At 35.6% G+C, this 24,609-nt stretch overlaps 1 protein-coding gene across 1 annotated transcript in view; it reads right to left on the reverse strand.

Annotated features, from left to right (window-relative positions):
- Positions 1-682: 682 nt before the first annotated feature.
- EIF3E (eukaryotic translation initiation factor 3 subunit E) overlaps positions 683-24,609 on the reverse strand; it is a 50,381-nt gene continuing 26,454 nt past the window's right edge. Inside the window, exons 8-13 of the mRNA XM_060116325.1 lie at positions 18,193-18,319; positions 17,266-17,367; positions 15,871-15,980; positions 2,366-2,468; positions 1,939-2,073; positions 683-852 (exon numbers count right to left, since the gene is read on the reverse strand). Of these exons, the coding sequence (XP_059972308.1) occupies positions 814-852; positions 1,939-2,073; positions 2,366-2,468; positions 15,871-15,980; positions 17,266-17,367; positions 18,193-18,319 (616 nt within the window). The 3' untranslated portion in view covers positions 683-813. The remainder of the gene's footprint in view (positions 853-1,938; positions 2,074-2,365; positions 2,469-15,870; positions 15,981-17,265; positions 17,368-18,192; positions 18,320-24,609) is intronic.

Below are 24,609 nucleotides of genomic sequence, written 5' to 3' on the forward strand. Positions count from 1 at the left end.
TTTAAGTCTCTGTAGCTGCCTAGTGAGTGACTAAAGAGCCACTTTAAGGAATTAAGAAATAGCAGCCTTATTTGTTAATAGCCCCAAACTGGAAACCACCAAAATATCCTAAAATAGGTACATGGTGAACAATCTGGTACATCAATGCCATGGAATACAACTTAGCAATAAAAAAAAACAAACTACTGATATATATGGTAACTTGGATAAAGAGATCTCAAGGGCATTATGAGTAGAAAAAGCTAATCTCAAAAAAGTCACTTATTGTATAATTCCATTGCTGTAACATTCTCATGACAAAATTACAGAGACAGAGAACAGACGAATGGTTGCCAGGGGTTAGAGCTGGTTGAAGTAGGTGTGACTCCAAAGGGGTAGCATGAGGGAGATCTTCATGATGATGATAGCTCTGTATCTTGACTGCAGCGATGGTTACCAAAAAAGTGATAAAATGGTACAGAGCTATTCACACCATTGTACCAATGTCAATACCCTGGTTTTGATACTGTATTATAGTAACACATGAGGAAAATATTGGGGGAAACTAGATTTAGGCTGCATAGGACCTCTCTGTACTATTTTTGCAACTTCCTGTGAATCTATAATTATTCCAAAATAAAAAGTTTAAAAAAAATCACACACTTACATACACAAGGAAATATAATGACATAAATGAAACACAGCCAATTTTATTCAAATTCTCCAAAATTTATGCTAAATATGTTAATTGTTTATAAAATGTTTCACCTTTGTATAATGGTTTTATTATTTCACCTTTCTTTTATAGTTTTTTCATTTTTTCTGTACAGTTCTTCAGTAGAAGCCAGAGTCCTGAGTTGCCCAGTTAGGAGCCTAAAATACACAAAGAGAAATCAACAGGGTGAAAAGAAATACTTTCTGAAAAGCCAGTTTCAAAAAAAAGTGATACTAGCAAAGTTTTTTAGCAATACTACTCCCAAACCATTCTCTAAGATTTTAACAACCTCTTCAATTACTAAATGTGAGGCGTCTCAGAACAACAACAAAACACACCAAAATACCATCTGATACAGTTTCTCACCAATTATAAAGTATGACAATGACAATATCACCAATATTATTACCAAAGTCAATACAAATTGATCCTTAAGCATACAGAAACAACCATTACATAAAAGTTATTTTTCAGGCTCAGTTATTCTGGACTTGGATGAAAGGCAAGGACAATAATTTCCTAATTCTTCCTTCTCTTTTAAAATTGAAGGACTATGCTAAGGACAAAATCTGATGCTAAAACTTCAATCAAATGAGATCTTTGAATGTACCTCAACAGTTTCCTAAAAATGTCCTACCCTCCAGTTATACATAATCATAATGACTAAAGAGCATTAGAGGTAGTTTGGAATCCCAAAATTACAAGGCCATTCAAATTCCTTTAGTATCTAATATGCAGGATTTCTACCAAAAAGGGGGATATATTTTTCTGACAATTAAATATGACTTTCAGATAAAATCAAATTTTATAAAATCAATACTAATATATATAAGAAGATCAACATTTTTACAGAAGTAGTTCTTTAGATTTACTGAATAAAAGGAAAATGATTTCAAACACTTGAGAGATAACACATGTAAGTTATCATCTGCCAGTATCAAAATGATGTGTTGAAAACACCGAGGAAATGAGATAATGAAGGCACACAGGAAGGGTAAAAGAAAAAAACCCAATTATGGTAAAACTAGGAACACTTAATTTTTTTTGCTGCCTTAACTAACGCATAATACATCTAAGAGAGAAACCTTTTCCGTTTAGTAATTTCTTAAATAAAATGTTTATACCCCCAACAAATACAGAATCAGATACAACCAAAATTAATTTGTTCTCAAATGAAGTCCATGTAACAATTATATTACATTATTGCTAAATCCCAGACAGAAGAGAAGATGTGTGGTTCTTACCTCTGATCTACTATTCTGATTAAGTTTCTTCTCAATATTCATCGCCAACATCTGGCTTCTAAATGAAAGGCTTTTGGTCTTTTCAATCACTTGCTGATAGGGTGAGACTGCATTGTTACCCATAACCACATGACCCTACAATGAGACAGAGGGAAACTGATCCTGTAATGTTAACAACCAAGTTTCTCAGGTAAGTCATGAGGATGACATCACAACCTACATGCCTGTTGCAAATATTTTTATGCACAGAGATGACAATATTCATCCAACAACACAAAATAGAAGGTTGCTGTTGCCTTTAAAAAACTATTATACATTAAAACAAAAATTCTTAATAGAATAAACGTCCTAATAAAAACTTCTCCCCAAAGTATCAAATAATCAGCAACTGATATCTAGTATTTTGCACAGATAACATAATACTCACTAATTTAGAATCAATCTTGGCATCCAGTCTTGCATTTCTAATCAAATTTACAATCCACCTTTCAGCTTCTTCTGGAGTCATGTTCAGTTTATCTGCCAACATGCTAATGAAAAAAGAAAAAAATGACATTATCTGGGTCTAAAAACTTAGTTTCATATACATAGTCTTTGACCTACACTCTGTATAGAAATTTTTAGGTACTTATGGGTCACCTTCTCTTAAATATTATGAGTCTTAAAAGTGCACTATTGATATTTGTGCTATTATCTTGTACCGTTCACAATCTATCTCATTTCACCAACCAGACTGTAAGATCCTTGAAGGTAGGGCCCCATATTCTGTATTACAGAAATTCTATTACAAGGAACATCAGTAGTAAGAATAATAAAATGTAACACATAACTAAAACTCAGGGCCACTACATGTTTGTTATAAATTCTAAGGACACTCCCTAGAACTAGAACACTATATAACCTAAATGGCCACTGAATTTAAGGGAAAAGAGACAGACACACATACACAGAAAACACGAAAGGAGAGGGGGAGGGAAAAAGATGACAGACACCAAGACCCTGATCTGAAGCCTTTGATGTCATCAACCAATCTGCATTTTCTAATTTATGGTCAGGTTGAAAAAGAGGCCACTGCAGAGCTTAATTTATCAGGACTAACACAAACAAGCCTTGCTAGTAGGTAAGCCAGTCAGTCACCTGATGAAAGAGTATCTACATATGCATGTATAGTATTTAGAAGGATGGTATACATATATGCATATACACAGGTGTTAGACACAAACATTAACTGTCTCCTTTTACTTGTCTTCACTGAAGATATTGCACACTTGCTAGGCCTTCTAATGTTATCACTGGTTTAATGAAAAAAAAAAACCCTAGAATATCAGTAACAAAATAATTCCTTAGAATATTATAAACTAAAATTCCTGATCTGACTGCATTCCCAATTTTATAATATAAATATTCAAGATATTGCCAATCATATAATTATGTAATTCTGGAGCTCCCAACCTAAAAGTAACCAATCAAGTTAATAAAAACACCTTTATGGGAATAATATAATCTGTGCTATCCCTATTTTATATGCTTATTGTCAAAGAGAAGAATTTCATTCAAAATGTAAAAATTAAGTTAGGCTATCAATAAAATCATTACACACTAAATTACAAACTAAAGCTATGAAGACAATCATTTAAAATTTATCCCTAAAATATGCTTGATGTTAAAAACATCATGATGAGTATGAGCCAACTCAACCATAGAACTCCCTGGATTTACATGTCAAATTCTGTTCTCTGTCTTTTTATGGTCAATTTTGCTTTAAGTACACATTCTCAGCAAACACAAAGAACAATTAGTCCATGACTACTACTTCAATTTCATGATCAGGTTTCATCTTAGTCTCTTTGTTACTGCTCTCTAACCAAACCTTATTTTATTTAAGCTACTAGAAGTAGGGAAGTGTGTCATTTTACTGAAAGAACCAGGCATTTTTTTGACTAGGAAAAATTCCTGCAGCTGGTGTTTCCTGTGGCTTCTCAATAAACTCCTTGTGTTTCCTGCAGGTACTTGACTTATTTTAGAGATGTGTAAATTTCATTCTCCTGGGCTTTCCTGGTGGCACAGTGGTTAAGAATCCGGCTGCCAATGCAGGGGACAAGGGTTCAAGCCCTGGTCCCGGAAGTTCCTACATGCTGCAGAGCAACGAAGCCCGTGCGCCACAACTACTGAGCCTGTGCTCTAGAGCCTGCAAGCCACAACTACGGACGCCCGCGTGCCTAGAGCCTGTGCTCCGCAACAAGAGAAGCCAACGCAATGAGAAGCCCACACACCACAACGAAGAGTAGCCCCTGCTCTCCACAACTAGAGAAAGCATGCACGCAGCAAGGAAGACCCAACGCAGCCAAAAATAAATTAATTAAATAAATACATTCCATTCTCTTCTGTGCTGCTAAAGTAAGCAACTGCCTAATACTTTTATCTGAAGCTGCTACTCTAAAGGTAAAGAACATATTTTCCAAAAGATATTATTTTATCAACTCCTATAACAATTTCTCTTTTGTATGTCTCCTGCATTCCCCCAAAATACAACTCTTTAAAGTGAGGCCAAGACCATTTTACTCTGAAAAGCACAAATGAAAACAGTTTATACTGAATATATTAAAACTCCAATCTTCAAGATCTCTATATACTGCTTTTCAAAATAGACATGTTATTCCTAGTAGCTACTAATTATGTACAGTTGGTTTTGTACAGATTTTTAAAAATTATAATATAGAACCTGATTATGCAGGCTGTTTACATAATTAAAATTATAATGAAACATTCAGTCTCAAGCCTAAGTTATTGATCAGATTCCTCTTCTTGCTGCCTATATCAAACTGAGAAGTCCTATCAATTATCTCTTTAACCACTGCCTCTAATCTAAGTTCCCTACCAAACTACTCTCATCTTGAAAGACTCTCCTCTTCACCAACCAGACTAAACCTCTCTGTTCATTAAACATAGCATGTTTTTAACCACTTCAGGACCTTTGCACATGCTGTGCCTTTTGCTTAAAAGGCTAATCCACCTTTTTCTTCACTAAGCTATGTGTTACATGGGTATCAGCTAAAACAGCACCCTCATCAGCCTTCCAAGACACCTCTGCCAATCATGACAGATCTGTTTGATGCTTTCATGGCCCCCTATTTTTTTCAGAGCATTCATAGAGCTGTAGTTGTTTTATTGAGTATCTGCTTTCATGATAGACTGTATATGTACCCCAAGAGCATGCATCATAGCTTCTTTGTTCACTGCTATATATCTAGCAATTAGCACAATGCCCAGTATACAGGAGGCAATTAAATAAATACTTATTGTCTGATTCCTACCCTAGTCACTACCCTAGGGCTCCATTACTATTTCCTAATTTTCTAACTAATCTACCTTGAGTCTCTCCTTAATCTATTTTACATAGTTGTCAGCTTAGTCCTAAAACCCAACTACCACTTCATTCCTAAATTCCTTTCAAAACTTTAATAGAGCCCTTCTACCAAAACAATAAAATTCAAACTTCCAAGTTTCTCTTTCACGGTTCTCTACAATTTAGCTACAATCTAATTTTCCAGCCTTCTCTTATTCTTCCTCATGAATACCACACACCAACCAAATCATTCATTCAACAAAATATGAACTATGTTAGATGTCTGTGACAACATACATTCTGCTCCCCACTTTCATAAAGTTTAAAGCTGGAGACTGGGAAATTGGGGACAATCACCTAATGCCCCAAATATATAAACTATTTTAAGTGTAAGGATGAAAAAGTGGAAGGAGCTATGTGACTGCAAAAGGGTTTAACCAGTTCCAGTCTGGAAGTTTGAGGACAGTTTAAGTAAAGAAATATTTAAGGTCAAATTTTAAGATAAAAGAAAGAAAATTCTATGCTGTGTAGCTCTACCTAGAATTTTCCATCCCTCTTTTTTCTTTACATACATATTCTAAATCTCATATTCCATCATGGTTAGAGCAATCTGGCAACATGCATCAAGACCCACAAATGTCTGCATACTCTGACCCATAATCCCACTTTGGGGATTTACTGTTTTGCAATGTGCTTGTTGATCCTTTACTTTTAAAAATCAAGTCAAAGAAAAACCTGAAATAAGGTCCGAGAAGTATTAGTAAATTATTGATGGTAACTCAGGTTATCTAGGCTACCAATCACTCTGAGAATAAGTAAGAGAACGTGGCAATAATCCAGTTTCTTTCAAGTAACAGGAAAATATACACAGTAAAAGTAATTAAATAATAGAGAGAAATCCTCAAAGTCTACAATTCTCTTACATTCTACTGATTTTATGAAAAAATTAGTAAAGGTTTAAAAATAAAAATTTAATATCCTATTAAAGCTTAAAAAAACAAAAACTTGCCTTAAGTTATCCTACACCATGTTAATTTTGTGTTTTTAAAATAATTCAGTTTATCAATAAATTAAGACAAAATGTATCAAAAGGCAGAATTTCTGAGAAAAATACCTTATTCAATTTAGGTTTCAAACTCAAAAATGACTTCCAGATTATTTAGATTACACTAAAAATCTCAACCCTGTCAGTATGCAGCTTAAAGAAGATATTTTAGGCTTAAAGACTTACATTTAAGACATGACACCATAAAACTCCCAGAAGAGAACATAGGCAAAACATTCTCTGACATAAATCATACCAATGTTTTCTTAGGTCAGTCTCCCAAGGCAATAGAAATAAAAGCAAAAAACAAACAAACAAAAACCAAATGGAACCTAATCAAACATAAGCTTTTGCACAGCAAAGGAAACCATAAACAAAACAAAAAGACAACCTACTGACTGGGAGAAAATATTTGCAAATGATGCGACCAAAAAGGGATTAATTTCCAAAGTAAACAAACAGCTCATACAACTCAATAACAAAAACAACAAAAAACAACCTAGTCAAAAAAATGGGCAGAAGACCTAAACAGAAATTTCTCCAAAGAAGACATACAGAGATGGCCAATAGGCCTATGAAAAGATGCTCAACATTGCTAATTATTAGAGAAATGCAAATCAAAACTGCAATGAGGTACCACCTCACATCAGTCAGAATGGCCATCACTAAAAAGTCTACAAATAACAAATGCTGGAGAGGGTGTGGAGAAAAGGGAACCCGCCTACACTGTTGGTGGGAATGTAAATTGGTGCAGCCACTGGAGAAAACAGTATGGAGGTTCCTCAAAAAATGAAAAAGAGTTGCCATATGATCCAGCAATCCCACTCTTGGGTATATATCCAGACAAAACCGTAATTCAAAAAGATACATGCACCCCTATGTTCACAGCAGCGATACTATTCACAATAGCCAAAACATGGAAACAACCCAAATGTCCAATGACAGATGAATGGATAAAGAAGATGTGGTATATATACACAAAGGAATACTACTCAGCCATAAAAAGGAATGAAATAATGCCATCTGCAGCAACATGGATGGACCTGGAGATATCATACTAAGTGAAGTCAGACAGAGAAGACAAATACCACATGATACCACTTATATGTGAAATCTAAAATATGACACAAATGAACTTATCTATGAAACAGAAACAGACTCAAGGACAGGGAACAGACCTGTGGTTGCTGAGGTAGAGGAGGGCTGGGGGAGGGGTGGTTTGGGAGTTTGGGATTAGCAGATGCAAACTATTATATATAGAATGGATAGACAACAGGGTCCTACTGTAGAGCACAGGGAACTATATCCAATATCCTATAATAAACCATAATGGAAAGAAATATAAAAAAGAATATATATACATATAACTGAATCACTTTGCTATACAGCAGAAATTAACACAACACTGTAAGTCAACTATACTTCAATAAGATAAATTAAAAAGACATTTAAAATAATTGTGTAAATCCCTTATTCCCATCTTTTAGTTGAAGAGCTCTCCTCCTCAAGTGACACAACAACATGATACTGAATATGTTAAGTCAGTAATACATAAGACCCCAAGTAGCCCAAGCAATCTTGAGAAAGAAGAACAAAGCTGGAGGCATCACACACCTTGACTTCAAACTATATCACAAAAATACAGTAATCAAAACAGTATGCTAAACACAGTAAGTTCCTTGACATAAGTCTTGGTGATGATTTTTTGGACCTGATACCAAAAACAAACCCCAAAACAAAGGCAACAAAAGCAAAAATAAACATCAAACTAAAAAACCCCTGCACAGTAAAGGAAACCATCAATGAGAAGAAAAGGCAACCTACCAAATGGGAGAAATATTGCAAAATATTGCAAACCATGTATTTAAGGGGTTAATGCCCAAAATACAGAAGGAACATATATAACTCAATATCAAAACAAGTAATTTGATTTAAAAATGGGCAGGGGATCTGAATATTTTTCCAAGGAATACATACAGATAGCCAAGAGGTATGTGAAAAGGTGCTCAGCATCACCAATCATCAGAGAAATGCAAATCAAAACTATAATGAGATCTCTCACACCTGTTAGAATGGCTATTACCAAAAAGATAAGAAATAAGTGTTAGCATGAATGTGTAGAAAGGGGAACACTTGTGCACTGCTGGTGGTAAAGTAAATTGGTATAGCCACTATGGAAGACAGTATGCTAGTTCCTCAAACAATTAAAAATAGAACTATCATATGATCCAGCAATTCCACTTATGAACATTTATCTGAAGGAATTGAAACACTAACTTGAGAAGATATACTTAAACCCATATTCACTGCAGTATTATTTACAACAGCCAAGACACAAAAGCAACCTAAGTGACCATCAATGGATGAATGGATGAACAAAATGTGATACACACACACACACACACACACAGGAATATTATTCAACCACTGAAAGAATGAAACCTTGCCATTTGTGACAACATGGAAAGAACTTGAGGGCATTATGCCAAGTGAATTAAGTCAGACAGAAAAAGACAAATACCATATGATCTCATTTATACGTGGAATCTAAAACAAACAAAAATTGCTCGTAGTTACAGAGAAGAGATTGGGGAGGGGGGCGGGGACTGGGTGAAGGGTCAAAAGGTACAAACTTACAGTTACAAAATAAGTAAGTCATGGGATATAATGTACAGCATGGTGACTATAGTTTAGAGTAAATCTCATCACAAGAAAAAAAAATTTGCAACTATGTGTGGCAATGAATGCTGACTACAGATCATTTCACAATATATACAAATATCAAATCATTATGTTGTACACCTGAAACTAATGTAATGTTTTGTTATATATTAATTATATCTCAATTTTAAAAAAAGAAAAAACAAACAACAAAAACTATCATTAATATCCTTAGCAAAATTAAAAACCACTGTAGTATTGCATTCATAAAATAAGAACAGAACGCTATAAAGGAAAAATATTCAGAGAAAAGAGTGACAGAGGGCTCTTGGAAATTAAAGAGTAACATTAGAGATTTGTTGTTTTTAATCTACCTAAGATTTGAAAGATGTTGAGAAAATATCCCAGAGTGTAGAACACAAAGACAAAGTGATGGAAAATAGAGAAATGATAAGAAAATTGGAAGCCTGGTCCAGCAGGTCTAATACCTGAACAATAGAAGTTCCAGAAAGAATAAACAGTGAACATAAAGAAAGAAATAATTCAAGAAAATTTCCCAGAACTGGAGAGCATGAGCTTCCAAACTAAAAAGGTCCTATATGAAGAATTAAAACAGACCTAAGCTAAGGCATATCATTGTAAAATTTCAGAGCAATGGGGACAAAAAAAAAAGCTTCTTCCCCACACATTTCTAGACAGGAAAACAAAACACCTGTATAAAAGATGAGGAATAAAAATGGCTTCTGACTTCTACAACAAAAGCTAGAAAGCAAGAGAATCACGTCTTCAAAATTCTGGAGTTTTCAAATGAGAATACCATGCCTAGCAATACCACTACTCAAGTATGAGAGTCAAATACACAATTTTAGATGTGAAAAAATTTACCTCCAAAGTACCCTTCCTTATAAAGCCGCTGAAGAATATGATAATGATCAAATATGATAATAAAAAAAGAAAAAGGAAGGCATAATGCCCAAGAAACTGGAGCACTATCATAGTAGACAAGCTAAGGGAATCCCCAGAACAAATGACAAAGAGAGATAAATATGCACCTGACAGAAACAAGAACGAGTCCAGATTTTTTTGAGGAAGATAAAACTAATAAAATAATCATTTTTCAGAAGAGATTTATAAACTGGCAAAGAATCTGAAGTAGAATTAATGAAAAAGACATTAAGAAGAACAATGAAGCAAATGAGGGGAAAGTGGCAATTATCAATTACATGGAAAATAAATACTGAATACTAAAACATACTATAGATCTACCTTATTTGAAAAAAGGTACTAAGTTAACTTAGCATGTATTTGGTGCTAAGTTCAGAAATCAACACACAATTTATAAAAGATTAAAAAGTTCAGAAAAAGTCCCATATATAAATGAGAATTTAAAGTGTGATATGGGTGGCATTTCAAATAAGTGGGGGGAAGGATAGTTTTTCAATAAATCATGTTGGCTAGCTATTGGGGTGGGGGAGCTACTCTCTATTCCCAAATAAATCATTGATGGATTCAAATAGAAGAAATAAAGCCATAAAGGTCCCAGAAGAAAACATATAAATAGCATATAAACCTATTATGAGAAAGAACTTTTAAATAAAATACAAAATCCAGTACCATAAAGGAAAAGCTTAGTAACTTTGACTAAATAAAAATATAAATCATTCCTTTGGGGGGGAAAAATAGAATCCTAAGTGCTATATCAAGGCATAGAAAAAATAAGTATTTCATTCTCTATTCAGTTTCATTAATAAAACATATTCAAGACTCTTAGCACAAAACCAGATACTTTTCTTCGTTCTGGGAAGTAATTAAGACCAGTGGTCCCACTCAAGCACATAAAATAAATAAATCTAAATCTAGAGAACCAATTAGGCTTTCATCAACTCTAGGCTAATTGTTTATCAGGTTTTCAATGACTAATCTTTTAGACAGTCTCCCTTTTCTGAACCCTCCTATAGCCCCTGCCCTATATTAGTATCTTAACAAATAAGGATTTGGGGTCCAGCATTTCACAGGCATATGTATTACCTGTTTAAATAACCTGGCTTTCCAAATTTTATTTGATAAGCACAATTTATTTCAAATAGTATTGACTTTAGCATTAAGCTATGGAAACCTCTAGCCTGCTTTTCACTGAAGACTGTGGCTAACTATTTAGCATATCCAAAGAGCACCAGTCTTTTATAACTGTATGCTATGACAACTAATTAAAGAATAAATGTTAAGTGTAAACTGTGTTTAACTGTAAGATTAGGAGGAAATAGGAGAAAGAAACCAGGAGAAAACTGAGAAAATGCTAAATTCTGTGTATGACAAATGAAAATTCTCACTGAATTTTGCAACATCGCCATTAGTCAAAAATGACGGTATAGAGCTTCCCTGGGGGCGCAGTGGTTAAGAATGCGCCTGCCAATGCAGGAGACACAGGTTTGAGCCCTGGTCCGGGAAGATCCCACATGCTGCAGAGCAACTAAGCCTGTGCACCAGAACTACTGAAGCCCGCGAGCCTAGAGCCCGTGTTCCCAACAAGAGAAGTCACCACAATGAGAAGCCTGCGCACCACAACGAAGAGTAACCCCTGCTCACCGCAACCAGAAAAAAGCCCGTGTTCAGCAATGAAGACCCAATGCAGCCCAAAATAAAAATGAATAAATTAAAAAAAAGAAACTTCTGATAAAAAAAAAGACAGTATATTACTTTATAGTTAACACAGAAATGGCAGTGATAATGGCTGTTAAAACGATTTAATCTCCATCTGGAAACGCACCTTTTTATTTCTAACATCAGGAAGTATAATTAAGAATACAAATTGCTAAATGGTAATAAAAACTTTAAGGAAAATATTAAGATCTAAAATGTTACTTAATAAAATAAGCAAAGTAGAATGACATCATAACTTAAATGCAAGAGCAGTTGGCAAATACATACTTTTGTGAAAAGCCAAAACTAACCCCCATAGGGAAATTATATTAATGTATGCTCCAAAATGTTTATCATACACATTCAAAATATTACTTCCATACTTTGCTTTTATCTACAATTGAAAACTGGTCCAAGAATTATTCTAGAACAGCTTTTAAATTTCAGACATACACCATATCTGATAAACTATTCGGCTATACTAAATGAAATCCCACCACAGTAATCTTTTTTGACAGACGTTGCATACTTTATGGTAAACAGATTTGAAACTTATCTTACAAATCTATAGGGTTGTATATAAACCGATAAAAACATTCTTAATATGCATTTTTACAAAGATAACACTATCACATGTGCTTACAGCCACTTAGTGAAGAATCCTATCAACAGAGAATGTTCCAAATCACAAATGGAAAGAGTTATTTAATCAACAACCATGCGTTTTATAATACTGAATAGCATTTGATATGCGTCTGCTGGGGGACAGAAAGGAAGACAGAGACAAATCTTCCCTGCCCAACCCTAGAAAAGATCGAATATCAAATAACTTTAAATTAATTAGCAGCAGAGAGAGGCCAGCATAAACTAGTGAATGGAGTAATTTGTCATAATTAATATATGGTGGAAGAGCCTACTTAAATATATCCCATTTAGAGAATTATCAGAGTTCACTGAAACTTCAATCCAAATTACTTCCCTGATTTTTCAATATACAAATAATGTCCATGTCATTCTAATTACTCTGTATTTTTCTTCAAAATGCCTATCATAATTTGTAATCTTATCTTTATTTAATATCTGTTTCTTCCTCTGGATTTTAAGCTCTAAGGCTATGTCCAAGAGGCACTCATTCACATCTGTAATATTTTCTTCTTCAACAACTGTACTAGTTACACTGCTCTTAACTAATTATATCTTAATGTATATCATACATATTTACCCTCTTTAGAAAGCTGAACACTGGGCTTCCCTGGTGGCGCAGTGGTTAAGAAGCTGCCTGCCAATGCAGGGGACACGGGTTCGAGCCCTGGTCTGGGAAGATCCCACATGCCACGGAGCAACAAAGCCCATGCGCTGCAACTACTGAGCCTGCGCTCTAGAGCTCCGCGAGCCACAACTACTGAGCCCATGTGCCACAACTACTGAAGCCCGTGCACTGCAACAAGAGAAGCCGCCGCAATGAGAAGCCCGCGCATCGCAACGAAGAGTAGCCCTCGCTCACCACAACTAGAGAAAGCCCCCGCGCAGCAACGAAGACCCAACGCAGCCAAAGATAAATAAAAATAAATAAAAGCAAATCATATCTAAAAAAAGAAAGCTGAACACTATCTTTTAAAAAATTTTGCACATTCTTGAAATGACAAAATTTCAGAAATGGAGAACAGATGAGTGGTTGCCAGGGGTTAAAGAGAGGTGGGAGGGAAGTGGATATGGCTATAAAAGAGCAATTTGAGGAATCCTTGTGGTGACAGAAATGTTCTGTATCTGAATATATCAACAACAATAATGATGGCTGTGATATTTTACTATGGCTTACAAAATGTTACCATTGAAGGAAACTGTGTAAAGGGCATAGGAGATCTCTTCATTATTTCTTACAACTGAAGGTGAATCTATTATCATCTCAAAATAAGAAGCGTAATTTTAAAAAAGAAGTTTTGCATCAGGGTTACTTAGAGGAGCTTTGAAAAATACAGATGCTGAGATCTCCCCCTCCCCACCCTAAGAATGGTTCCGTTTTTTAGGGGTTGGACCTGGGAAGTTTTAAACCAGATTCTCGAGCCTTGATTCCAGAGATTCTGATTCAGAAGGTCTGGGGTAAAGCCAGAAAATTTATTCTTCTTAAGTTTAAGTTGTTGGTGGTTTTTTAAGTTCTCCAGATGATTCTGATGTACAGCTAGGTTTAAAAACCTCTGGACTAGAGAACAGTAATTTTTTCTATGGATTGTTTGAAGGTAAACATTAGCTATTTTGGTCATTATCATGGATTCCAAGTCCTTGGGGTCTGAATTAAGACATTTGTTGTACTTATAAAAGCCCAACTTAGATGCTTAACGTAATTTTCAGCCATATTCCTAACCCATTAAAGCAGCTCTAAAAACATGAAGAAGCGTAGGCCCCTGGACTGAGCCTATTGGCCACATACTCTTCACTATCACCCCGTAAACCTTACAACCTGAGATCTCACTGTTACTCTAAAAAGAATTATTTCTTTGTTCACATGAAACTATACTTTATGCTCTGCCTCTACCTTTTTAATTCATTATATACTAAAAATATTAAATCACTGGTTTTTCACTTCATTACCCTAGCAGGCTGTAATTATGTGCCTAAAAAAAACGGGTGACCTGATGCAATGGTTCTCAATCCTGATGTGCTTTGGAATTATCACCCTAAATGGAACAGCATAGTAGCCCTATTTATTACACAGCATAGCATAGCATACACAGAAAATCTGATTCAGAAAATTCACAGTTGCTTCAGGGAATCTCTTTGTAAAATAAAAATCAAAATTCTACAGATTTTGCATAAAAAAATTAAACACTGTCTTATGGTTTCCATCTTTATCCTCTGGCTCAAGTGATACACTAATGACAAATTAGTCTAAATCTGCTGTTTCTAAAAATATCAATTGCTCACAATGAAAAAGAAAGAATTTATAATGAGGGTGAAGACAATGAATGTCAGAGAGCTATTAGCTCAGGCTCTTTCATTAAATAAGCCCTAAGCTGCTTAATGTCTCTGAGCCTTCAGTTCCTCAGCTATAAACAGGGAGTTACAAAACAAAGGAGTTGTACTGAATCAGTGTTTTGTAAAATTGGGTTTCCAGAGTCAGAGTCCTATGGTTCCACAGTCAGGAGGAAAGCTGAATAGAGGTACAGGCTAAACAAGGTGAAGGGGCTCTTATTTTATCTGCATATATGTATACATAAATATGTATACTCATATACATAATATTGCATTTCACAACGAATGACATTTTAGGAATTTCCATGTATTCTTTAAGAGAATCAGATTTTTAAAATTATATGTCTGCTAGCTAAAGTACTACTGAAACAGGTCAAGGCTTCAACTCCCATAGAAAAAGCCTCACGCTCACACTGTAATTCTAACTGAGTAACCACTTCAATGACAGTCCACTAAAATTAGGCAAGCAAGTATGGATGCCTTAGCAAAAACAAATGGCACTAAAGAAAAACTCTGGTCTACATACAATTCCTAAGAGGCAAACATTAAAGTAGTAAGTTTTTAAACATTAAGGAGCATTTACCATTCGACTTCATCTGTGGCCAAAGGGCACTGTTATTTTTAAATTCTAATATGTAAAATTAGTTTCTAATAGGTTATGTAAGTTTCACAATTTTTTCCTAATAATTTCCTCACACAAGAGAAAATTCCAACTGAATTCACCATAATTTTTCCATGTTTCAACATTTTAGGATGTCACAAGAGTTTACTGTATGAGAATTCAAATATATAATTAAATAAAACAAACTCAATTAACTGAAATGATTACCAAATGTGGTCTTTTCAACAGCATTTCCAATTTACTAAGGACTAACTCCTTATTTGAACCCCTGTTAAAAAACATTCTAAAACTGGTCACTGCTCTTTTCTCCCTATGTAATGGTATAATAGTATTATTTTAAAAGGTAACTCTTTAAAAAGGTAACTGACAATCATAATACTGCCTTGAAGTTATCATTTTCAAAATTCATGCTTTCCCCCACACATGGAAACTAAAGAAGATAAAGAAGGACTGTAGCACCCCGGAATTCAAACAAAAGCTAGGATTTTTAATAAATTACTAGGACAATGTTTCCTTTTTCTTCTAAAGTAAAGAGAAATAAAATAAAAATCCAATTAACTGGAATCCTATTAAGTATAACTTTACAATAAATGAAAATTTACAGGAATTTAGAAGTAGAAAATACAAATCAAGTCAGAGTGCTCTTACTTAATGCTGATACATTGATGGATGCGACAAAAAGTCTCAAATATGAAGAGACGGGCGTTTTCAATGAAATCCTCAAGACAAGCCACCAAGAAGAAATCATTCACTAGCACCTATGCATATAAAATATAAAAGAAAAAATTAATGGTGCCGACAAGCAATTTTGAAAAATTTGTCACAGATACTTTCTTTGTGCTTTACTCATTATTCCATTCACTATAATTCTCTCATCTATCACAAGTTGTACACCACAGCACTTTCTAGAACACTATATTCAAGTCTCTAACAATTTAACCAAGAAGTAAACGAATGTTACAGGAAAAAAAGCTAAGAACTGCACTGTTTCCTTGTTCCATTGATGACTTGAGCAATCTTGTGACAAAGCAGCTTTGTCCTGTCTCTATCCTACATAAATGCTCTGTAGATAACATATTTCCAGCTATTTAAGATAGTTACGAATGGACTAAAGATATGCATATCTTTGTGATAGTAAGTAGACTTGAAAATCCACAGAAGAAAAAAATTCAAAGGGTGGCACCTATTCCACAGATGGTATCATGCTTAGAAGAGAATGTTCTAACTTCAAGAATAGCAACCAAGTGCCCCACTGCCTTGGCAAGGCCTAGATACTTAGTATTACAATATACACCAATATTTAATAATGTCACATTTGACTGCAAGTACACAATTAAACTGGATTCTAATTTTGTCCAATGTTTGAAAATCACCTCTAAAGGTATACTTACATAATTTCCTTTTCCTTAGACAAATAAGATCTTAAGTCCTTCAACAAACTCTTCCAATTTTTGTGCTAATATCTGGGTTCAAAAATGAAACTGACAGCTAGTAACCTGTAGATTTGGTAAATGCCTTTAACAGGTAAATTCTTAGTTTCTCAAAACTTGCAAACTAAGTTATTTAAAAAAACCCATAAATCTAACTCTTTCAGTTGCTCTCACAGAACTTTAGTTTCTACCAACTAACAGAAGACATTGTAGCTAAAAAAATTCACCTTTAGCTTGACTGATTTATAGCAAATGATAAATACAATCATGAAAAAAATTCTGAAGATAGGCCTGCTTATGTAACACAGTTGTGATGGAAAATTCCATATAATCTTGCCCATACATATAAAATATTTCACATATTTACTCATTCAGGATAAGACGTGTGAATTTATAATGCCCCAATGTTTTAACAAACTGTCCTAACAAAAGGGATAGACTCAGGCAATAAGACTGAAAATGTCTTCAACCCAGCACATTTCTAAATAATCTGCATATTAAGATTAATAAACATTTCTGATATAATCACTTTAATAAAACCCAGCAAGGTTAACTTTATAATATTCAAAATTTTAAGAATATTATTAATTTGTAAGTAAAAATTTGTACTTACTGATTCACATTCCCTTAGTTTTTTCTGAGCCCCATCAAAGTCAAAGTTAACATATAAGCATTCAACAAACTCTGTAATTGGGTCTTTATATGTGTAAGACTCCTGTAAAATTAAGTCAAAGGTTAAGTTGGATCTGATTCAACATTGTTTAGTAGACTGTCCCCAGAATAGCCCAATCTTCCTATTTTCTCCTCCCTTACCATTAATTTCTAACAAATTACCTAGTATTATCTTCTCAAAGCAATTGCTCATATCCTGATTGCAGGCCACACCTTAACCTTATAATGCCTTCCAGACCAAGTTCTCTAAATTCTCATCCTAGAACCATTCCAAAAGCTTTCAAATTCCTCTACTGCCAAAAGTTTCCCTTAGTTAGTAAACAGTGATGAACTTCTCCAAGTAAAAGGGTATTCATATCTTTCAGGATAAAACTGTCTTTTTGTACTTAAATTATTCTTAGATCAGATAAACGTTTAAGTTCTTTTTTAACCCATAGTTATTGCTAAGAAATTCACTAAAAATCAGGAGGGCTATAGCTTTTGTACAACTTGGGGACTATAAAAATTATATTCTATGTAAAGATCACTACTCTGAAACTATGTAGGTAGTGACCTTCCAACAAAAAGTTCCAAGCTCCAGATCTTCACCCTTTGCAATAAGAGCAACACTAATAATACACAATGCGTATTAAGTATCTAACTAGCAAAGAGCAGTATTCATTCATACCACATCTACCATAAGTATATCATGAACTTAAAGTAGTATATGCCCATTTGGGGTTCTTGGGCTCTTTTCTCTTCATGTATACTTCCCTCCTATTTTTAAACATTTTTACCTTAAGAACTAAGAGTCCTACTTTTTCAGAAAAAAAGGTTAGACTTAAAGTTTAGGCACATTTTAAAAATCAATAAAGATTTTAGTTTTTACCTGTTGAATAACTTTGACCAGATCTTTTAGCACTTGCCGGCGTTTTCGGACATCTTTGTTTGTTATGACTGCTGTGGTCAAATAGCGGAGAATATGTGGACACATTGTCTGAATTGCATTAAGGTACCTAAGGCAAAAATATAAAAGTTACTTAATATTAATAACATACCCAGTTTTTTTAGATCTATAATCACCTGTGATTAAAAAAAAAAACACTTGGGGCTTCCCTGCTGGTGCAGTGGTTAAGAATCTGCCTGCCAATGCAGGGGGCACAGGTTCGAGCCCTGGTCAGGGAAGATCCCACATGCCGTGGAGCAACTAAGCCCGTGTACCACAACTACTGAGCCTGCGCTCTAGAGCCTGTGAGCCACAACTAGTGAGCCCATGTGCCACAACTACTGAAGCCTGTGTGCCCAGAGCCCGTGCTCCACAACTAGAGAAGCCACCACAATGAGAAGCCCGCGCACTGCAACGCAGAGTAGCCCCCACTCGCCACAACTAGAGAAAGCCCGTGCGCAAGAAAGAAGACTCAACGCAGCCAAATATTAAAAAAATAAAGTTATAAAAAAATAAAAATAAAACACTTGAGCAGCCCATTAGGTTGCACTGTTTCAGAAAACTAGGATTGCAAAAACTTAAGAATGAATACTATAAAGCAGTGGTTCACAACCTTTTTGGCACCAGGGACCAGTTTTGTGGAAGACAATTTTTCCAAGGGAGGGGGGCGGGGGGGAGTTGGTGTGGTTCAGGTAGTAATGTGCTCCATGGTGGGGAGGGTTCAGGCGGTAATGCGAGCATGCAAGCGACCGGGAGTGATGGGGAGCGGCGGATGATGCTTTGCTTGCTTGCCTGCCGCTCACCGCCTGCTGTGCAGCCCGGTTCCTAACAGGTTGAGGACGGGTACCAGTCTGCAGCCTGGGAGTTGGGGACCCCTGCTGTAAGGGCCATCTCCTCCAAGAAAAAGTCTAAATGATGAGAATGCCAGCTGGTATTTCCCAATTTGGAGTGAGATGACTGACTCACGTAAGAGATAAATAATCCTATTACCATTGTTGAATAAGAGGATTTTGCAAGGCCCTTATACATGCTGTCAGTCTGTTTCAAAAGATATCATTTCCCTAGAACAACAAAGGTGTGAAAACCTATGTGCAAAAAAAACACTACTCAGGGCTTCCCTGGTGGCGCAGTGGTTGAGAGTCCGCCTGCCGATGCAGGGGACACGGGTTCGTGCCCCAGTCCGGAAGATCCCACATGCCGTGGAGCGGCTAGGCCCGTGAGCCATGGCCGCTGAGCCTGCACGTCCGGAGCCTGTGCTCCGCGACAGGAGAGGCTGCAACAGTGAGAGGCCCATGCACCGCAAAAACAAAACAAAACAAAAAACAACACTACTCAATTAGAGAATCAGGCACTCAACAAAAATTAAAGAATTAAAAAAATAAATTCAGGGGATAGAAGACTAGAAACTATTTTGATGATCCCCAGCTGGGTACCCTATCATTCAGTGTTTATCCTGTATTTCTCCTGCTCAATTTCCTTACATAGCTACCCAATTTTTATCCAGTAAGAACCTCTGAGCACCAGGTACTATGCCAAGCTTGGAAACATTTGTCAATAAAGTCCATTTCTCTTAGTTAAATCTTCAAGTACCGAAGTACCCATCCAGATTCATCTCCCACCACACCACCATTGACTGCCTCTTGCTTCCCTCACTTCTTTTTTTTTTTTTTTTTTTTTTGCGATATGCGGGCCTCTCACTGTTGTGGCCTCCCCCGTTGCGGTGCACAGGCTCCGGACGCGCAGGCTCAGCGGCCATGGCTCACGGGCCCAGCCGCTCCGCGGCATATGGGATCCTCCCAGACCGGGGCACGAACCCGTATCCCCTGCATCGGCAGGCGGACTCTCAACCACTTGCGCCACCAGGGAGGCCCTCCCTCACTTCTTAAAACTCACTCTATAAGGACTGCTCTCCCAAACACATCCTTCTGAAGGCCTAAATTCTAGCCATCCTTCAAGGTCCAGCTCAGATACCTTATCTTCCAAGTTCTCCCAGACTGTAATGTTAATAAATCTTTATACTTTGTCATATTGCAGATTCCCCATAAAATGCTGTCTGAACTCTTTAGAGGACCCTAGAATCTGATAGAAACCTAACACTTAAATAAAATCTAGTCCCACTTAGCCCTCCCTAAATTTCCTCTAAAAAAGGCAAGGTATAAAAATAATCAACACTCACTTAAGAATAAAACAATTTCTAAGAAAAGATAACTACACAAATCAGCTAAAAGTTTCATTATGTGAAAAATTAAGCCTGAGTTTTAGGCAGAAAATTTTAAATGCAATGTTCACTCAGTACAAGTGATTGCCTCAATACTCTTATCAGAGACATCATGTACAGCAGAGCATGACTGGTGTTCTTAATCAGTTTTGAAGTAGGTAATTTTAGTAGGCATTTATGAAACTCATTCATAGATTTATCCATACAAAATAAAAAACTGTAAGTTTATTTTATATGATGTTAAACATTTATTTTTACTTATCCTTTCTCTGTATCATTGCACCATGTGTAACTTCACTGTTTTTATTGGAGAATGACTTCCTTAAAAAAATCATCTCTCTTATGTGAGTATATGGTAGAGGTTAGCAAAATTTTTGTAAAGGGCCAGATAATGAATATTTTAGGTTTGCAGGTCGAGAGGCAAGATTGAGAATATTAATCAGGTACCTAAATAATCTAAATAACAAGAAAACAAATTTCCAAAACATTTTACTGACAAAACACAAAATATAATAGTTGACTATAATTTTTTATAATTCAGGTCTACTAATGAGAAGAATAAAATTCCTTTAATAGGGTAACTTTGCTTAACTGTGTTCAAAGTTAGAGATCCCTATCACTAAAATTTATTGCAAATGCTTATCTGTTAATGCTGATCTGTAATGAGATTTTACATATTTTACCTCTGATATCAATTGATAAGATTTTAATTGAGCATATTTATCACTTGGAAGGCTTTTACAGAATTCTGTTAAGTTCTTCTTTTAATACTGCCTTTTAGCATATCATTACACTGCAGATAAACTGCTTCTGTTTCAACTGCACAGTTAAATGAATTTTCAAATACAGAAATTTCCTTTGTATTGGGTTGGCAAAAAGGTTCAGTTTTTCTGTAAGATCTTGCAGAAAAACTCGAATGAACTTCTTGGCCAACCCAATACTTACAATGAGGTCTAAAACTTTCTGGAATTGTAAATTGAGCCCAAAAAACGTGTCCACTACAAACTTGTGTGGGAATGAGAGTCTCATTTCTTCTCTTAACTTCTGAAAGAATGGAAAATGTATAAAGCAGCTGGACATAGGATTCATGCTATGTTAGGCATTATCAAAGTGACTACCAGAGTATAAGTTTTGCATATAAGTACTGTTCTGATTTGTAATTTTAGGTTGAATTTAGAAACATTATCAAGTCTATAGCTTAACTTCCAGAGCCATTCATGGCTTGATAATAGTGGTTGAGGGCAATTTTTTGTTCAGGAAAATTTCAATCTTGCCCCAACCTCAAAAAAGTCACAACAAAACTTTGCCACTGCAAAGCCATCCTATCACTGTGGTAGCAGGAAAAATCAAGCTATTCTATTGATCTGACAAAAATTCATGGACTGAGAACAGTTAAGTCCACGATAGCAAATGAAGTTCACTGTTGACACTAATGGTTCAGTAATACACCATGGATTCAAGAATTTTCCCCACAAAGTACCTGGAAATGAACAATGCAATGGATAACTATAGGCTTTGAACACCTCACATTTTCACAAGCTTTGTAAATCTGTTCAACTAATAAGCATTTTTCTCCTCCACACATACTTGCCACCCAAAGTTTTAACACATCTTAGCAGATTCCACTTCAGGCTGTACTAAATTAGTGTTTCCTCAACTTTGAAAACATTTTCACCTGTAGTTGTTCCACAGACTATTCACAGAGGCATGTTCTTCAGTCACTTCAAATCCATCACTGACTCCTCAAGCCAACAACTAGCCATATTGGTAAACAACTCTCAACTCATCAAGAGCCCAGGAAAACCATTAAAAACCATATACTTTATTTTTTAATTGACTACTGATGTTGCTCCCAATATCTTCAATTCTGAGAAGCTGTTCTCACCAAAAGGCTACAAGTTTTAAACAAGTTTATTTTTTCTGGACATATATCTTTGGCCACTGCAACTGAACAAAATCACCACTGGTAAATGGCTTTCCTTACCTGCTTAACAAAAGAGCCGCTCAGAAACTTACTTTGGTTGAAGCCTCATTTTCATTAATTTTTGTGAGGAAATTCTGCTGTGATGAGATATTCTGTTTTAAATTTCCTAATTTTTCTGACAGTTGCTTTGTAATCAGTTGGGAATATTGTAATGAGTGCTTACAGTCTGGTTATGTAGATGTATACTGTATTCTCTTAGCATATCTACATTGTCAGTTCAATGCTCTGCTTTCTAATTTGAAACAAAATAATTCCCACTGCACTGTGCCTTAAAATTTAAGCACATTTGGTACTTCCCTGGTAGCACAGTGGTTAAGAATCCACCTGCCAATGCAGGGGACACAAGTTCGAGCCCTGGTCAGGGAAGATCCCACACGCTGCGGAGCAACTAAGCCCGTGCACCACAACTACTGAGCCTATGCTCTAGAGCCCATGAGCTACAACTACTGAAGCCCCTGTACCTAGAGCCCGTACCATTCAACAAGAGAAGTCACCGCAATGAGAAGCCCGTGCACTGCAACGGTAGCCCCCGCTTGCCGCAACTAGAGAAAGCCTGCGCACAGCAACAAAGACCCAACGCAGCCAAAAATAAATAAATACATTTATAAAAAAAAATTTAAGCACATTTGAGTCCACTTTTCTAAAAGAAGTAAAACGCTGCAGTACAGTGATACACATGGCACTTGAACTTTGTCCAGGTACAAGGGCAGCATCACTGGGATTCAAAGAGCACTGAGTAACAGAGTGAGGCAGGGAGAGTGCAATAATATATGATCTCTGTCACAACAATTCAACTCTGCCATTACAATCCAAAAGCAGCCAAAGGTGTGTGTGCGCGTGTGTGTAGATATATACATATATAAATGTGTGTTCCAATAAAAATTTATGGACACTGAAACTGTAATGTCATATAATTTTCACACTGCAAAACATTATTCTTTTCATTTTTTCCCCAACCATTTAAAATGTAAAAGCCATTCTTAGATTGCAGGCCATAAGAAAAAAGGCAGTGGGCCACAAGACGTTTTAGCCCATGGTCCATAGTTTGCAGACTCCTGGTATAGAGCATTACCATGGCTGACTTCGAAACATGCTAGGGCAGAAGTGATCCTTCCTATGTATGTATGTATGTATGTATGTATGTTATGTATATAGATCAATATATAAAGGAAGGGAGTGGGGATTAAGGGTGATTCTGGGGACGTTACCTTAGTTCACACTCTTGTAGGATCAGTAATTATATATTTAGTTCGAACAAAAGCAAAACCATAGATATGGTTATTTAACAGCCTGTACATAACCATTGTGCTCTTTTGTTCTACTTCTCTTTCTTATCATCCATCTCCTTTCCTCTCTATCAATCAAAATTTAAAAGTCAAATCAATTTTCATCTTCACTGGACTCTAATTTCTCCAGGTCTCACTGATAAGTGTTATATATTTACAGTGTGTTTAGCATGCCTAATACATCTGTATTTAGCTACGTAGGTTCTTAAACTACTTGTTATTTGTTTGGATTATAAATTAGGTAAGAAAGGAGGCTATACCTCCCCTATTTTTGAAATCTAACTTAAAATTAATTTTTCCTTTAAATAAGAGCTTCAGTATTTATTGTGTTTGGAAGTGTAATTTCATGATGGTTAAGTAAAAATGTTTATTTTTCCTCTAGCACAGCCCTGCTCTAATTGTACAATTTTATGGAAGTTTTTTCTACAGTATTTTCTAATTGTAAGTCAGAACATTTAGAAATCAAAGGATAAGACAAAATATGCCACCAAATAAAAAATATTTAAGTATTATATGGGGGATACTATAAGGACATAAAGAATAAAAATTCTGCTCTCAAATATGCTTATAATCTAGTTGGGGAGATAAGGCAATTATAAGATTTTTTAAAAAGACAGTAAATAATTAAATTCCAAATTATCAATATAAGGTAGGCACAATATACAGGACCTCATGTAGAAGTAAACCTGAGCTGGAGCTTGAAAAACAGGCAGGCTTTGAATTGGTACAAAAAAGGGAAAGGTACTTCCAGAAAGGCTAAAAAAAATCAGCAAGGCAAGACTTAGTAGAACTGCAGAGGATGGATTTTTAGAGATCATCCTGAGCTAAAGCAGGTAAAACACCTGCATGAAAAAGTTTTCTTATCAGGAACA

Source organism: Mesoplodon densirostris, chromosome 13 (genome assembly GCF_025265405.1).
Source record: "Mesoplodon densirostris isolate mMesDen1 chromosome 13, mMesDen1 primary haplotype, whole genome shotgun sequence".
Classification (NCBI taxonomy): domain Eukaryota; kingdom Metazoa; phylum Chordata; class Mammalia; order Artiodactyla; family Ziphiidae; genus Mesoplodon; species Mesoplodon densirostris.